General features: G+C 51.0%; 3 protein-coding genes across 3 annotated transcripts; 1 reads left to right on the top strand and 2 right to left on the bottom strand.

Moving 5' to 3' along the window:
• Positions 1 to 80: 80 nt before the first annotated feature.
• BDV27DRAFT_163862 (uncharacterized protein) lies at positions 81 to 12,006 on the bottom strand (the record flags this gene model as incomplete). Its single annotated transcript, XM_032073599.1, has 2 exons — positions 81 to 5,466; positions 5,570 to 12,006. The coding sequence occupies 2 exons, from the start codon at positions 12,004 to 12,006 to the stop codon at positions 81 to 83; spliced, it is 11,823 nt and encodes a 3,940-aa protein (XP_031921227.1).
• Positions 12,007 to 12,610: 604 nt separating this feature from the next.
• BDV27DRAFT_150712 (major facilitator superfamily domain-containing protein) lies at positions 12,611 to 14,247 on the top strand (the record flags this gene model as incomplete). Its single annotated transcript, XM_032071265.1, has 5 exons — positions 12,611 to 12,845; positions 12,895 to 13,001; positions 13,061 to 13,235; positions 13,321 to 13,699; positions 13,815 to 14,247. The coding sequence occupies 5 exons, from the start codon at positions 12,611 to 12,613 to the stop codon at positions 14,245 to 14,247; spliced, it is 1,329 nt and encodes a 442-aa protein (XP_031921226.1).
• Positions 14,248 to 15,583: 1,336 nt separating this feature from the next.
• BDV27DRAFT_150711 (sulfotransferase family protein) lies at positions 15,584 to 16,363 on the bottom strand (the record flags this gene model as incomplete). The annotated part of the gene is made up of 1 exon (XM_032071264.1): positions 15,584 to 16,363. The coding sequence occupies one exon, from the start codon at positions 16,361 to 16,363 to the stop codon at positions 15,584 to 15,586; it is 780 nt and encodes a 259-aa protein (XP_031921225.1).
• Positions 16,364 to 16,599: the final 236 nt, after the last annotated feature.

Below are 16,599 nucleotides of genomic sequence, written 5' to 3'. Positions count from 1 at the left end.
TTTTTTTTCTCTCTCTCTCTCTCTCTAGAGTTGCGTCCTCCGAAGTTCACCGCGTACTAAAAGGAACAAAAAAAGCTTCCTCACCGTCGAGTGGAGATCAGAAGCTCCGTATCTTCTTCTTCCAAGCCAGCATCCTGCCCTGAGACCCACCAGGTAAATCCTGCTTCCTTCTTAGCGCGCCCAAGCCAGTGCGTCGCAGGAATCCGTGGGAAACCTTCAATAGCCCCAGGGTCGCATGCTGCGGATATGTTGTTCACATCCTCCACGCGGATGATGACCTCGGCGACATGTTCTTGAATGACCATTTTTGATTCCTGATTGCCCACCACGGCAGCTACCAGTGCGTCCGAGATCTCGGTCAGGGGCATCAGCGCAAAGCTGCCCCTCAACCCTCCAGTCGTAGGGACACTTTCTAGCTTGAAGACAAGGTCCTGGAATTCTTTCTCGAGGTCAGCCGGCGGAGGGTTCATGTGCTCTGCCTGAACAGGACGATGGATGCAAACAGGCAGTCCGAGGCGCTCCGCAGCGTTGGTGAGCAGTCGCTCGCTAGCCCACTTTGAAGCCAGATGTCCGTCTGCCCCATTGAGAGGAGGCGTCTCATCCACAGGGATAGATACCACTTCTCCGCTGGAGATGAAATGAAGAGGAACCTGGCGATGCTGCCCGAGACGGATAAGCGTCTTGGTGCTGTGAACGTTCTCCGCGCGCACGACTGGGTACGCGTCCCAGAACGACCGGTTCGCACCACAATGAACAATGCGGTCAGCATCTTTCACCAGCGATGCAAATATCTCTGGATCCAGACCCAAAAGAGGAGCTCCTAGGTCGCCGTGATGGGTTGTGACTTTCGACGACGTGCTCGCGAGAACTCGACCCTGGTGTCCGGGTCCGCTGCGTACTGCAACTGCGTGGATGCGGCCCACGTGCGGACTCGCTACCAGGCCCTGGAGGATTCGTGACCCTAGGAAACCTGTCGCACCAGTTAGGACGACGGTTAGATCATCATTAGTTCGAGGTGGATGCCCTTGTGTTGAATTATCTCCCTGGAGGTCATCGACTGATGTGTCTGATTGCCAGTCAATCGGGGCCGCAGTCTGGTAGCGCGCGATCTTCTCTGCCATATCACTGAGCCGATTCGCTTCCATTAACTCTGCCAAGGGGACTCTCACCCCCAGGTCCTGAGCGATGATTGCCTGCAGCTTGATGAGGAAAAGGGAGTTCCCGCCCACGAGGAAAAAGTCCGTGCTGGGGCCGATCGCAGAGATATCGACAACACCTTGCAGGACTTTAGCCCAAGCTCGTCGTAACTTATGTTCTGAATGGGTGATACTGGTGGTCATAGAAGAGTCGTCTTCCGTCCTCTTAAGGGCAGTGATTGGCAGCGCGTTCACTGCATGACGGTCAACTTTGCCGTGGATATTGAGTGGAATTTTCTCGACAGGGACAATGATAGCAGGCCACATATATTGCGGAAGCGTTAAATTGGCGCGAATCTGCTGTAATAGGCTTTCTCGCTTCTCCCAATGAACTGGATCAAATTCAACGTGAGCTGCAAGGAACGCATTATCAGTCTCGCCCCGGAGTGATGCGACCACTCGGATGAGAGTGCCCCTACTGGCCTGCAAGATGCCATATTCCATATCCTGCAGATCTATGCGGATTCCACGCAGCTTCACTTGGGTATCCCCATCTATCCGACCTTCAATGACTAGGGCCCCATCGGGAAGCAGACGGCCGCGATCGGCTGTTCGGTACACATGTGTCCAGCCCCGATCAAGGTCCTCCTGAGTGGCATAGATATTAGAGATAAACTTCTCCTCGGTCGATGATTCCATATGTAAATAGCCCAAACCGACACCCGCACCGCCTATCAGTACTTCCCCTGATACTCCCTGTGGCACTGGCTGCAGTTGCTTATCGACGATGTACGTTGTGTAGTTGGGAAGTGGATTCCCAACCGAATATGCACCTTCTGTGTATGTCAAGGGATCCAAGTCGCGATACTGGACTTCCGTCTTATGGGAAGCTAGAGCAGTTTCTGATGGGCCGTAGATGTTGAAGAGGCGCAGGCCCGGCATCCCGAGACGTTGAAATTCCAAACCAAGGGATCGCGTCAGAAATTCTCCTCCCGCACACGCAATCCTCCAGCTTGTTGCATTCTTCAAGGTCTGCCCCCCATACGAAAGCCAGGTGGCATACTCAGATGGCGTTGCTCCAGTATAGGTCACTTTCCCTTCCACTATGGTTTTGGCCAATTCGACCGGATCCCCTCTCAACGAGCGAGGGACTACAATTACCCTTCCGCCCTGGGCTAGTCCGATAAGCACCTGAATTAGCGAGAAGTCGAATGTCAGGGCACTTTGTTGTAGAACGGTTTCACTCCCTAGTTTGAATTGCTGTACATCGCCTTCTATCACGTTGCGAAGACTCGAGTGCCTTAGACGAATCCCCTTTGGTTGACCCGTGGTGCCACTGCTATGAAGAATCGCACAGCAGGCTTCTGGTGTCGACTGATTTTCCAGTACGGGTGTAGTCGTATCATAATTGAGATCAGAAATATTCAGTATGTGTATTGGGCTAGGGCATGAGACTCGGTGGACGTCAGCTTCCGTATCATCGTGGCAGATGATGACCTGTGGTTGGCAAGCTTGGATGATGGTTTCTAGGCGCGGTAATGGATTCCGCAAGTCCACGGGCACATAAGTCGCATTTAGCCGCCAAATTGCCAACATACAACTGATCCACCCCGTCGTTGGATGCTGGAACAAGCACACGTGCGAACCAGGCCCCACACCCATACCATGGAGTTTACTCGCGATCACATTCACTTGGATCATGAGCTGGCTGTATGTGAGGGCAGTAGAACCGCCCGCATCCTGCACGGCTATCTGAGCAGGGTGGGATCTTGCTACATCATCGATATGTCTGGAAATTGTGGACGGCCACTGCGAAGCTAGCAACTGACCTCTGCCAAGGTCAATTGACGACTGCACATCCAGCGGTGAATACAAGGGGGGCTGCATCACGTTGGCTTCGGCTGACTTTGCAAACGATTGTACTAGTTCACCATAGCTCTGCGCCACGATGTCTGCTCCCCGTCTCGAGAATAGGTCTTCTTGTAAATGAAAGTCAATGACGGTCGATCCGTCTTCAGATCCTACGAATTGCAGCGTGAGATCGTACGGTGACCTTCCGGGTACCCATTCCTTCCTCACAATCTTGATATCGTCGAACATGTAGCTGGCGCCGGATTGCGGCTGCCAGTCCATCAGGACCTGGAAAAGCGGGTTATATGCTGTCGACCGAGGTACCCCCAGCTCAGTCAGCATTGCATCATACGGTAGTCTGGAATTGGCCCTCGCCGATCTGGTCTTCTCGTTCATTAGTTCCAGGATGTGTCGAAACGGCCGCGAAGCATTGTCCACGGAAAGCCTAATGGGCAAAATATTCAGCAGGAAACCAACTGTACGCATGCTAATGGCATCGGCTCGGCCGGCGTCCACAAACCCGATGCAGACATCATCCGTGTCTGTAAGTCTGGCAAGGAAAATCCACAGGACAGCCATGTAGAAGTTGAAGGGGGTAGTCCGATTCCTGCGGCAGATGGCTTGGACCTGGGCAGTGACCGAGGGAGGTAGGCTATGTCGCGCAGTGGTTATGGCGTATTTCTTGAGAGCTGGTCGGGATTGTACGCGACACATTGGAAGAAGAGGCATCGGACCGGGCAGGTCAGCGAACTCCGTCCGCCAGTATTCTAACTCTCTGGCATACTCCCCTCTTTCAAACGCAGTGTGTTGTGCGGCGGCCAACGCCGGGTATTGCAGGGAAAGAGCAGGCAGCGCCTTGTGCTGGTAGGCCATTTCAAGCTCCTCAAAGAGGATGAACACGCTGGCTGCATCGAGGCAGATATGATGATATCCGATAATGAGGACCTGGATATCATTTGGGGCAAGAACGAGGCAGATCTGTGCGACGTCCCCATGAGAGAGATCATAAACATGGTCACGGACTCGCGCATATACGTCTCTGACTGCGTCGGCATTATCAACGTGATGGACTTCCAGCTGCCAGTGTGAGGTCGACATCACGGCCTGGCATGGATCGTTACTCCCGTTGATTCCGGATAGGAAACATGTTCGTAGCGCCTCATGTCTCATCCCCACACGATTAACCGCGGTTTTCAAGTCTTCCACCCGTGGCGCTTGGTCCAGGTTAAAAATCATAGCGACGTTATGCGTTGTTTTGTCTTCTATGAAGTTATCCAGGAACCAGTAGCGCGCCTGTGAAAACGACAGTCTCTCGGTCTTTTCAAATTCAGGACCCGATAACGGTTCGGACAAGCTTTGCGTGCTCGCTGTAGGGAATTCAGCATACTCCTTGGCAGCGGGTACACTACCCGTCGGGGAGTTTTCTATATCGGAGGAATCTAGCGAGGTAGGGAAGGATGTTGAAAGCTGACTGCTGTCACTCGGACTGTTTTGAACATCGACAGCGTCCACATCGGCTGCAGAGGAGGCTGCATCCTGAACCTGCAGCCTTTCCACTAGTCGGCCACTGACCTCCTCCACGAGGTGGGCAATAGACGCGCCGTTAAGGAGCTGCAACACGGCCAGATCAATACCGAGATATGTAACGAACCATGTCCGGAGCTCAACAGCCACCAAGGAATCGATTCCTAGCTCCACCAGCATCGAGTCGCGGGAGATAATTTCATCGTCAGGAAGCTGCAACTTGTGGCGCACTTTGGCCACAAAAGCAGGTTCAATAAGTTTTATGGCCTCTTCCTTGGAAGTAACTGTCTCTAATTGTGTCTTAATGTCAATTCTGTCTGTTGTCATTTCCAGGTTGCCTGTAGTTCTTTGATTGAAATGGTTGACATGGTGCCAGGCTTTCGGATCATTAATCCATATGATACCCGGTTGCGTCGGTGGTGATACGTACGACAAACCTGCAATAATGTCCGCAGGCTTGCCAGCATCCGGAGGCCCCGCTAGAATGGCTTCCGCGAACAGCTCATGGATATCTCCTGCGGAAAGAGTAGCGCTGCCCATGGTTTCGCGGAGCGACTGCATCACCCAAGACTGTGCCCGGGACAAATACCCGACCCCTTGGATTGAGCCGGGGCTGATGATACTTCCCACCTGGCCTCGATCCCTCCGTCTCTTCACAATGCTGGCCATAAAGCCATTGGCAGCTGCGTATGCTGATTGGCCGATATTGCCTAACTGAGATGTGAGGGATCCAAACATGATGAAAAAGTCAAGAGGCACACTGCCAAAAATCTCATCCAGCAGCAAACTCCCCTGAACTTTGGGCATGAGCGTCTGCTGCAAAACTTCCCAGGACATGGTAGCGAACATCTGATCCTTAAGTATCATTGCTCCGTTGACCACACCACCTAGTGGCGGGAATTTGACGCGGAGCTGGGCGTCAACAGCGAGAATCGACTCTCGGTCAGTAACATCCCTATGGTCGAGTCAGATATACACGCGATTCAGGGTACACTGGAACGTTAACTCACATTGCCATCGTGACCACACTTGCACCAGCGTTGGACATTGCGTCAAACCAGTGCTGTTCGATTTGTGGCCGGCGACTCGCCAGAACTATATGGCGTGCCCCTCGGGAAACCATCCACTCACATACCGATCTCCCAAGATCGCCAGCCATTCCAATCAGCAGGTATGTTTTGTTTGGGCTTAGATAGATATCGGAGCTGGCTGATTGTGTACGCACGGACACATCACCAACCTCCCGCCAGTTCAACAGGCTCAATCCTTCTATTTTTGGTTGAATGCCCTGGAGAGCGGGAAGACTCAGGCTATTGGCATCGATGCTCTTCCCCGCAAGCTGACAGGCCATGCTATAAGCACGGTTGAGGTCGTGGCTAACCAATTCGACCTCGTATTTGGGATGAAGTACAGGGGAGGTGTGACAGAGATTGGTTATGTCCTGAATTATAGCATTGGGGAAAAGAGAGCGGAGGTGGCGGGATATCGAGCCAGCCTGTCTGTCTAATTGGATAATGAGGGAAATGTTCCCACGAAGCTGACATGTCAGTCTCCGGTATGTGATCGAGGGGTGGATGAAGATGACGTCGTCTGATAACTCTTCATCGCTGCTGGTGGTGAACAAGGGTTGGATACCTCTGACCGACGCCTGCTGCTTCACTGCATCTCGGAGACTTCGACATGCACCATGTATCAACAAACAAGTACCAGGGGTAGTAGCTCTGACCAGGGATATTGCCAGCAAGGCCCACGCGACAGTGCCCAAGAGGCTCTGGTCTTCTGCTCCAGGGGGCTGGCCGTATCGGAGAGTCCAGCTAACCGGGGTGGCGATGGTGGACGCGAGGCTGCGAGACAGTGCAATGACCGGGACAGCAGTGTCACTTTCCTGACCGATGACCAAATATAGAAATCCAGCCTCATCTATTCGTAATGCCCACAAGGTAGACCAGCTGACTTTGATCTTGGTGTATGTTTCGTTTGTGGATTCGCGAAGATGTTGGGAGCACTCGACAATATTGTAGCTCCCTTTCGTCAAAATTACCTCACAGTTGGAACTCTCCAGGTTGACAAAGTGATCGATGTTGCGCCTTTTGGACATGTATCGTTCGTTCATCCCGACATCGTCGATGATCCGCGCACATTCCATCGTGCTGCCGTTCCAGCGCAACTCTGGCTCCGTCGTCCAGACAGCGACTGGCAAGTCGTATTGGTTTTCAAATGTGGGCAACACCAAGCGCAGCAATGTCTCAGCGATTAGTTGTGATGAAACACATGCTTGATCAGCGACATTCAGATGCTGGACACGTGCATAAGTGTTCTCGTAGCGTAAGCAGCGTAGGAATCCCTGCGACAGAGTCTGGGCCGGGTTGTCTGTCAAGGAGCCTGCATTAACCCAGAGGAGATTCTGGGCAGCGTTTAATACTGTCTGTAAAGATTCCAAGTCTTGCTTCCGGAGACTAGAGCAGAGGCTGGGTTGGTCCAGTTCCAGAAGGCTAAGCACCGTAGCCATGCTCCATGATGAGTGCCTCTGGACGTCATCTAGTCCTTCCACGACGAGCGTTTGACGGAAGAAAGGCCCCACCAGGGTTCTCAAGGCTAAGATGAGCTCTGTTGTCTTGCTACTCGCGCAGCCTAAGATTATCAGGTCCTTTGGTGTAGGGGCTAGTGGAGGAGACCGAAGCGGATCACGGAGGAGGCTGATGGTGTCATCCACTGCCTGAGAGATGAACACTGACATACAGGCCAGCCGATTGCCATCATCATTAATGAATGTATCTATTCCTGAGAAGCCAGTTCGTTTTAGTACAGAATCCCATTCCGTGACGGGAAGCATCGGCCCCCAAGGTCGGATCTTATCTTGCTCGCTAGGCCACCATCTACCGAGGCTGCCGTGGACAAAAGAGAGACGCAGGAGATTGGGATTAGTGCCCTCCAACACAGCCAAGTAGCCTCCAGGCTTGAGCAGAGAACGAACATGCCTTAAAGTGTCTTGGATATTGGCAGTGGTGTGAAGCACGCCGGCCGCCACAACCAGATCGTACGAGTGAGGTTCAAATTCCTGGGATGTGGGATCGACACCAATATCCAGAACGCGATAGATGAACTTGTCGGCATGCTCAGCATACTTCTGCTGTGCAACTTCAATGACACCTTTGGAGGCATCTGTGAACGTGTAGGAATGGAACGACGACCCAATTCGATCTAGGATCGCGCTCGTGGCCAACCCAGTGCCTGCGCCGATCTCTAGGATCTTCATACGCGGGAAACGGAAGGCGATTTGCTGTACAAGCGGCGCGAGATAGGCTTCGTTGCACGGGGCAAAATCATCAGATTCGCTGTACATTCGACTTAGGAGGCCAGCCTGGCCCAGCTCCTCGAGGATGGATGTCTCACGTCTCAAGGCACGTAGCAGGTTCTGGCCGACTGTTCGCATCTTGCTTGCGTCTACTTCCAGGGCCACCTCTGTCAGCTCATTGGCAATCTGGGTCAGGTCCGCGTTTAGCCAGTTTGTTTGACAGGTAGGATGCGTCCCGTTACGGACCATTGATAGGGTATGATCGATCCAAGATACTATCCGAATGCCATGCGGGCTCAGGTTGGCGCGGTCCTCGGCTGTCAGCTGAACCTGTACATCTTGTATGTATAACAGAGATAGCTGTTCCGATAGCTCCGATTGACGCACACTCCGGTGGGTTGCCACACATGACAACAGCCTGCCATCCGGATGCAATGGGCCCCAAACTAATGTAGAGAACAGTAAGCGATCATCCGCCGCGGTGGGACGAGCCAGCGGAGATGTTTCTAAGCACTCGACATGTAGAATCCCATTTCCAGTATGGTCATAGAGGGCGACATCCCCACAGGTACCGTCCGGATCTATCTGTGTAATTTCCGCGTCGAAGTGAAGCTCCTGCCTTAACTCGTGAGCACGGCAGCGAAAGAAATACGGGTTGATGGTTATCCGATCAATCCGAGTAGGGACATGCAGCGTGTGTAACTGGCCATCCTCTGGCAGGCCTGAAGCTGGAAGTAGACCCTGTAGCAATGTATCCATCAGGGCTGGGTGTATTATCAGCATAGACTGTGGATCCTGCTGACAAGGGTTCCAGATACAACCGCTCGAGGCGCCCTGCTTGCGCCGGACGGAATGCATACCACGAAATAGATCCGTATACCCATGCCCCAGTGTGCCCAGGTGTTCGTAGAAAGCATCCATGTCAACATCTGCCATTTGACAGGTATTCTGCAATCGTTTCGGAAGCACACAGGGGCTCTGCTCACCAAATATGGCGACTAAATTACCTGATGCGCATTCTTGGAGGCGGCCCCCAATATTGGCGTAGCAGGTAAATCTTACACCTAGTCTATTCTCTTCTTTAGAGTTTCGATCCAAATGAAACAATACCTCGACACCGGGACTATTATCATCACCAAATGCTATCGCCGTCTGGATGTGAAGATCGTGTAACTCCAGCAGCCGGATGCTCCTGTCCTCTGCAATGATATGCACGGCCTCAATTGCCATTGCCGCATACCCTGTGGCCGGGAAAACTGCCTGAGATTGAATCATATGGCCATTAAGCCACGCCATGTCTCGTGGATGGAGGATATTGCACCAAACGTATTTGTTGTTGGTACTGTTTGGAGTCAGGGTGCCCAGTAGAGGGTTTGCTCTTCCCGCATGGTGGGTAAGTGCCTTGGAATACCGTGACTCGGCCCAGTACTTTTGAGTCCGGTCAAACGGGTAAGGTGGAAGATCTTTAACGACGGCGAAAGTCTCCCTACTCTCAAAATGCCGAATGTGTGACTCCAGGTCTAGCTTGTCTGGGCCGACTATGCGGTATAGCTCCCCGACTGCCGCCGAAAAGGTTTCTATACCGGAGGTGAAACGGCTGAGCAGACCAACGTAGCTTGGCTCCGGCGCTTTACTAGATAGACCTGAAATGGTCTGTAGAAAAGGACCCTTCAGGGTAGGATGAGGGCCTACCTCGATCACCATATCTGGAGTCATCGTCTGCATGGCCGCTGTGACAGCCTGTGTGAACAAAACAGCATTAGCCATATTGTCGCGCCAATAGCCAGCCCACATAAGATCTAGATGGCTATTTCGTATCTGCTCGCCATCATAGACGCTGGAAAACCAGGCTATAGAATTACAGGCCTGTGGATGTATCTGACATCTCTTAAGAGCCTCCATGTACGGTTCCGAGCATGGGAGCATGTGATGCGAGTGGTACGCAGTCTTAACCTTGAGCATGCGTGCGAATTGCTTCTGCTCCTTTAGACGCATTTCTATCTGTTCAATGGCATCCGCGTCCCCAGACAATGTCACACTTGACGGCGAGTTCACCGCAGCGACCTTGACCCGCCCAACCCACTCAGGCAGTTGGCAAAAGGCTTGCGCCTCATCAGCATTCATCCCCGCAGCTAGCATTCTCCCTTCTTTTCCATTATTGCCCGCCAGAAATGCGACAAAACCCCGAAGATGAGCGATACGAATAGCATCTGATTCAGTCACAACACCGGCTGCGTAAGCCGCCGCGATTTCACCAGAAGAATGACCCACCACCGCTGAGAACGTAATGCCAAGTGAGCGTAGGAGCTTGACAAGTATGATTTGCACAGCAGTGCATAGGGGTTGCGCGATAGCTGCTTCGTGCAGCCGCGAGGTACCCTCCGGTGCCGACAGCTCTTCCAGGAGCGAGTAAGAAGGCCGGTATTCTATTGGCAGACTGTTTAAAGACTCCTGCAAAAAGCCAAGCCAGCCTTGGATACTTGGAGACCGTGTGAGCAGATCTGCACCCATCTGTGCCCATTGTGCACCCTGGCCCGTGAAGACCCCCAGGATTTGAGCCGGCGTGGCGAGCGGGCGAGGAAGATCAGGAACGAAGCCGGCAGAGTTCCTATGAACAAGCTCTTCTTGCAGCTTGGTACGTAAGGCGCTTAGGGATGAGGCTGTAAAAGCCAGCCGTCGGGCGAACACTGAACGTCTACGGAACAATGTCCACGCCAGGTTAATCGCGTCCACCTGAGGTTGGTGGTTGATGAATTCGATAAATGCAGCTAGAATATTCTGCAATGCCTTTTCTGAATGTCCAGAAAATACAAATGGGACCATCCCTATGCCACTCGAAGTATCACTCACGTTATTGGAGTCCTGAGTGTACGATTCCAGGATTACATGAGTGTTGGTGCCTCCAAACCCGAACGAGTTGACAGAGGCTCGACGTGGGACTCCCTCTGGCAGTACAGGCCACGGTTTTACCTGGGTTGGGATGCGGAGCCGGCCATAGAATGGCTCAATATCCGGGTTCACTTGTTGAAAATGTAAGTTGGGCGTGATGACACCGTGTTGGAGACACAGCGATGCTTTGATTAGGCCTGCCAAGCCCGCAGTTCCTTCAGTATGGCCGATGAGTGTCTTCACTGACCCCACGTAAAGTGGATTTAGGTCGTCTGCTGCCGAGCTCTTAGTATGGCCGTTTTCGCTGGTGAAAAACGCCCTGTATATCGCCGAGGCCTCCTGGGGATCACCCGCCGCCGTTCCAGTCCCATGGGCTTCAAAGTATTGGCATCGATCCAAAGGCCGACTAATTGGATCCAAGCCCGCCTTACTATATGTGGAGCGGATCAAGGCCGCCTGGGCAGTGCCCGAAGGCATTGTGATCCCCATAGTGCGGCCATCTTGATTGACTTGCGTGGCTCTGATGATACAGTCGATCGGGTCTCCATCTGCTACGGCATCGCTGAGTTTCTTTAGAACAACGGTAGCAATTCCCTCCCCTCTTGCATAGCCGTCTGCATCTGCATCCCACATGCGACCCCGACCCAGAGGTGAAAGCATATTCAAATTCGCCTCGGAGACATACATGTTGGGCGCCAGTATGAGGTTGGTCCCACAGGCAACAGCCACGCGGCAATCATTGTTACGGAGAGCCTTTGCGGCAAGATCGACAGCAACGAGACTAGATGAGCACGCAGTATCAATCGCTATGGATGGACCGTGCCAGTCAAAGAAAAAGGAGACCCTGTTGGGGATAATTGAGCGAGCCGTGCCCGTGGCAGCATATCGAGGAAGCCAGTTGATATCGCGCGCCTGGATGAGCGACCAGTCATCACACATAACACCACAGAAGACCCCAGTCGGGGAGTCTCTTAGGTCCTCGATTCGAATTCCAGCTGCCTCCAGCGCTTCGTAAACTGTTTCTAAGAGAAGTCTCTGTTGCGGGTCAATGCATTCGGCTTCGCTGGCGGAGATGTTGAAAAAAGATGCATCAAAACCTTTCACATCCTCCGTGAGAAAGTATGATTCGGTGACATTTGTAGTGCCATTGTGGGAACTGATTGGGTGATAGAAAGAGTCAATATTAAACCGGTCTTTGGGTACTTTATTTGCAACATCTCGAGGCTCATGTAGAAGATCCCAGAGGCGAGAAGGAGTCGAGCATGATCCAGGGAATCGGAACCCTGTACCAACTATCGCAATGGGCTCCATCAGAAGAACTCTTGCGAATGAAAATAAAGGCCACTAGGAGGTGATGATCAGGAGCATTGATTTTGAAAGTATATTGGCTAACTGATAATTTTCTTTTTGGGATACAAAGCCGCAGGTTCCCCATGCCTTTTGAACCTTCCCCAGCGAAAAGGAGTATTTCTTGCCAGTAGATCCACATATTGAACAACTGACTAGCGGTGAGGTGCAGAGAGGTTAGAGTGACCTCTTGACAATTGGGTAGTATTGTATTGTTACTATTGTTCTCTCTACGATTCTACATTATGCCTAACCTATAGGACTCCTTACTTCTCTATCTTCCTTCACAGAGACAAACAGATGATATCCCTTGGCGAAGGCGCTTCGCATTGAACTATTGACGCCACCGCTGAATTACTAACAAGTACTCAGGATATCCAATTCTTCCCCCATTTATAGACAGCAGTACTGATCACTCGATAATTAGATGGTTGTCGAGTGTATGCTTCTTGTCTTTCTCTCTGTCGCCAGGAACTGAAGCTCAGGACTGTTAGATCTGCCCTGGCGACCTGCAGCCCGCATGAATGCTCGGGGTCTCTCCACTTTCGCGCCCTTCAATCTTGGAAATATGATGAGTTCACAGTACGCCCCTGACTGCCAGTCATCTACGGTTATTGAGGCATCTACATGTCACTCAAGATCTCAAGATGAAAGTCAGGATGGAAAGGCCAAGGAAGCCACCTCCTCACTTTCGCCAGCGGACCATAGCTCAGACACAGGCAGGGCTTGCTGGAGTTTTGCTCATTATATGGTGATATTTGGCTCATTCTGTGGGTTGTTTGCGTCCTTCGGCTGGTGTTCTGGTGATTAATCTCTCCTTCTTATTCCAATCTAAACCTAACACTCCTCAAGGGATCGGACTCTTCCAGGACTATTACCAACGGAACCAGCTGAAGGCCTACTCGCCGACGATCATTGCGTGGATCAATAGTTTAGGGTTTTTCCTTATGTATTTCGGAGTAAGACTCCAAATCCTACTTGAATCAATCGCCTGAACCTAACTAAACTTTTCTGGTAGGCTTGTCTTGTGGGGCCTCTTACAATACGCTTAGGTCCTATGCCAGTCATTGTAGTTGGATCGACATTGCATGTTGCAGGCCTTCTCGGTACTTCCTTCTCTTCTAGGTTATACCAAATCATTCTGTTGCAAGGCATTCTCAGCCCCCTGGGGGTCAGTGCGGTGTTTTTCGTTAGTGAGTGCAGTCATTCATCCATTCATTGCAAGCAGGATGCCTTTGTAAGAATGTGAACTGATTCCTCTTCCACCCAACGTATCAGATGTCCAGATATTAAACCGATGGTTTCGGGGTCGACAATCACTAGTTACCGCTATTTCTGCCTGTGGTACGAGTATTGGAGGTGTGATCTTTCCATTGATGATCAAGTATCTCCTGCCGAAGATCGGTTTTGGCTGGACCATGCGATGTGTCGTGCTGATCATTTTCCTCCTCTTGACCATCACGACCATGTGTATCAAATCCCCACCTGCCAACCCTATACCACAGCCACAACCATCTAGCGCATCTCAGAATAATCGCCGCTGGTCCACGATTTTGAGGGACCGCAATTTACTATTAACTATTAGTGGAATCTCGTTTCTCTGTAGCACATATTTCCTGGTGTCCGGCTTCGTCGTCCCAGTCGCCAGGCTCCGCGGGTGGGACGACCAGGTTGGTGCCATCGTGTGTCTAAATGCGGCCAGGTAAGAAAGCCAACCCCGATGAGAAAGATCTTACTCCCCAGACGCACTAATGAGTCGATCGGCACGCCAGCATCGTTGGCCGAATTGTTCCAGGTCTTATGGCTGATCGGATAGGGCGATTTAACACGATGGCCTTATTCGGCGTTCTGTCTACGGCATTTATATTTGGGTTGTGGCTTCCTGGAACTGGAGTTTCCACATCTATTGCCTTTTCCGTGATCTACGGATTCAGCTCGGGCTGCGCAGTTTCTCTGGGTCCGTCCATGATTTTCAAGATCTCACACCCGCAGCACATCATTCCTAATTTGACCGTCCTTTACTGCGTCCAGTCGATTGCCGCTCTCTTCATCAATCCCATTGGGGGCGCTCTTTTGTCTGTGGGGCACGGGCAGAATCCACACTATCTGCAGCTTTTAGCCGGCTTCAATTGTGCAGTGGGGACGATCTTGACAATTCTCGCGCGAGCATCCCAGACGGGGCTAGTGGTGAGGAAGGTTGCATAATTTCGGCGTGTTAGGGTTGAAAGGGTCTTCGAGCTTAGGGCTTTGGTGGACTGCAAATAACTTTCGTAATTCTTGTGAAAGCAATTTAGGAAATGCTTCCTGCAAGCTTCAGCTATCCACGGAAGACTATCCTCAACCCACTGTTCTGGACCAAATGATCTACATTCCATATTCCAGACATCCCCCACACCACCGTCGTTCGATAGGCAATAGTAACGCATTAGAGACAGTGGTATTTCAAATACAGAAAATTAAAGTGTGGTGAAGAAATATATATATAGCCATCTTTTAGGTTAGCAGACCAGACACGTTGAATGGCGGGTGGGTCTGCTGACCTAATAGACAGCTATAATTGGTTAAAAGGCTCCACTCTACTCCCTTTTAAGGAAAATTGTAAAAAGGAATTAGATAGATCTATGAAATTTCCCCTGTATGGGGGCTTTAAGGGGGTTTTATATGGTAATCTATTTCAGACATCTAAGTTTGGATTGCTTATAACGGTGGTTTAACTTTTACTGTAGTGGTTCTTAAAGGGCATACTTAGGGCCAAACGGAAGTTATTCCCGAGACAAAATATTCACTTTCAAGAACAGACTGCCAAGACGTATGCGGACAGGTTGTTCTGATATACGTGAATGTCTTATCTGGGCTGTAGAAAACTTTCAAGCCTGAGCGGGCACGTATGCATCATATTTAATACTCTTGTTTAAATATGGACCAACAAGCCATGTCATCTCATTTCAAGACAAAAGACATCTCCCGTGACAGATCGACGGAGATAACCGGTCAGAATATAGGTCAGAAAGCAGGGGATGAATCTTCGTAACTGTTCTCCCAAGGTTTAGATTTGAGTTCAAATGGTTTGCTCTGGCGCTGATTTCAGTACTACATCACGTGAATATTTCAAACGCCTGCAGACTAGGCAGAAAGTACAATGATTTTAGATGAGTGAGATTGCAAGTAGCGGTATGCTATGAGAGGTAGAGAGTTGCCGACCCTTCGTAGGTCTGGGGGATAGCTATGGCCTTTATATACATTAGAGGTAGCTACGCTAAGTCCCTTCTAAGTGGAGCTATAAGGTTCCCCTACCAGCGGTAGCTCTCGTCTCTAGCAAACCGCTGTATTCAAGATCACATGAGTATAAATAGATAACTATATGCCAGAGTACGTTATGAGAAAAGCTCCCAGTAGATTGAGACAGACCACACACCTAGCCATAAACTCCCCATCTGAAAAGTGGAATACCTGCCACGTAACGCTTCAAAGGTAACTAGAAAAGCCACAGAACAACGATCAATCTAAGGGTCACCGCTAGTCCAAGATTCTAAGTACTAGATCAACGCAGAACAGACCAGGTAGTTATAGCACCAATCACCGCGACGAAAGCGGCCCACCGAGTAAGGCCACGCCTAATATGGTATTTCGCTACCGCATCTATGGCTTGGCCATCATTGATGCGCGGAAATGCGATGTCCTTCGGCACATCCTTGCCAAGTGCCTTACACAGCGGTTCCCAGCCCTCCCTCACATCAAAGAATACCAGACGATCCTCAGGCACAACCTCCTTTAACCAAGCAATATGACGGTGGTAAATATCCACGGTTGATTCTAATTTCCCATACACCCGACGTTGCTGCTTTGGAAAGTAGGAAATCCACTTGACGAAATACCTCATCCCAGGAAGCGGTAGGAGGACTGCCGAAAGGTACCACAACGTTGCCAAGTGGCGGACTTGCGCATAGCTTTTCACCCAGGCGTCCGGATCTCGAACAGTACAGATGACCATGGCATCAGGGTACAGCTCTAGAAGTTCCGGGACAAGTTGCGTGCCAGGAGCATCGGTGATGGCAGCGTATCCGTCTAATGTCTCCTCTAAAAGGGTCAATGCTTCCTCCCGGTCCTGTGGTGCCCCAGTTAGACAGTTCTGCATGATGCTGATCCATGACTTTATTTCAGATGGTGGTCCCATCGTCACTTGGGTTCCGCCATGGTAGACCGGGCCTTGAAGAAGGATGTTTAGAGCGCTGCTAAAGGAAGCCGTTCCTGTCCGAGAGAGACCGGCCCCTATGACTTGGAGTTTTGTTCCCTTTTGAGGAGTAGAAGCCTTTTGGCCCATATTGCTAGCGAATGTATATGGAGGTTTCGAATTAAGGAGCTAACAGCAAAGGTTCTCTCGTAGCCGTTGGAAAAATCCAACAAGCGAACAGTGTTTGGAGGACGGACAACATGGTTTTGGGGGGTGGTGGTGCGTGTAGGGGATTTATTGCTGGCGTAACTGAGCCAAGCTCTACACTACATGCAAGTTAGCGAGTTGCATAGAAAAAAAAATAATTTAAAGAAAATTGGCATTTT

This window comes from Aspergillus caelatus (genome assembly GCF_009193585.1).
Source record: "Aspergillus caelatus strain CBS 763.97 unplaced genomic scaffold BDV27scaffold_360, whole genome shotgun sequence".
Taxonomy (NCBI): domain Eukaryota; kingdom Fungi; phylum Ascomycota; class Eurotiomycetes; order Eurotiales; family Aspergillaceae; genus Aspergillus; species Aspergillus caelatus.
Note: the sequence above shows the minus strand (reverse complement) of the source record. Positions and strands in the feature narration are given on the sequence as shown.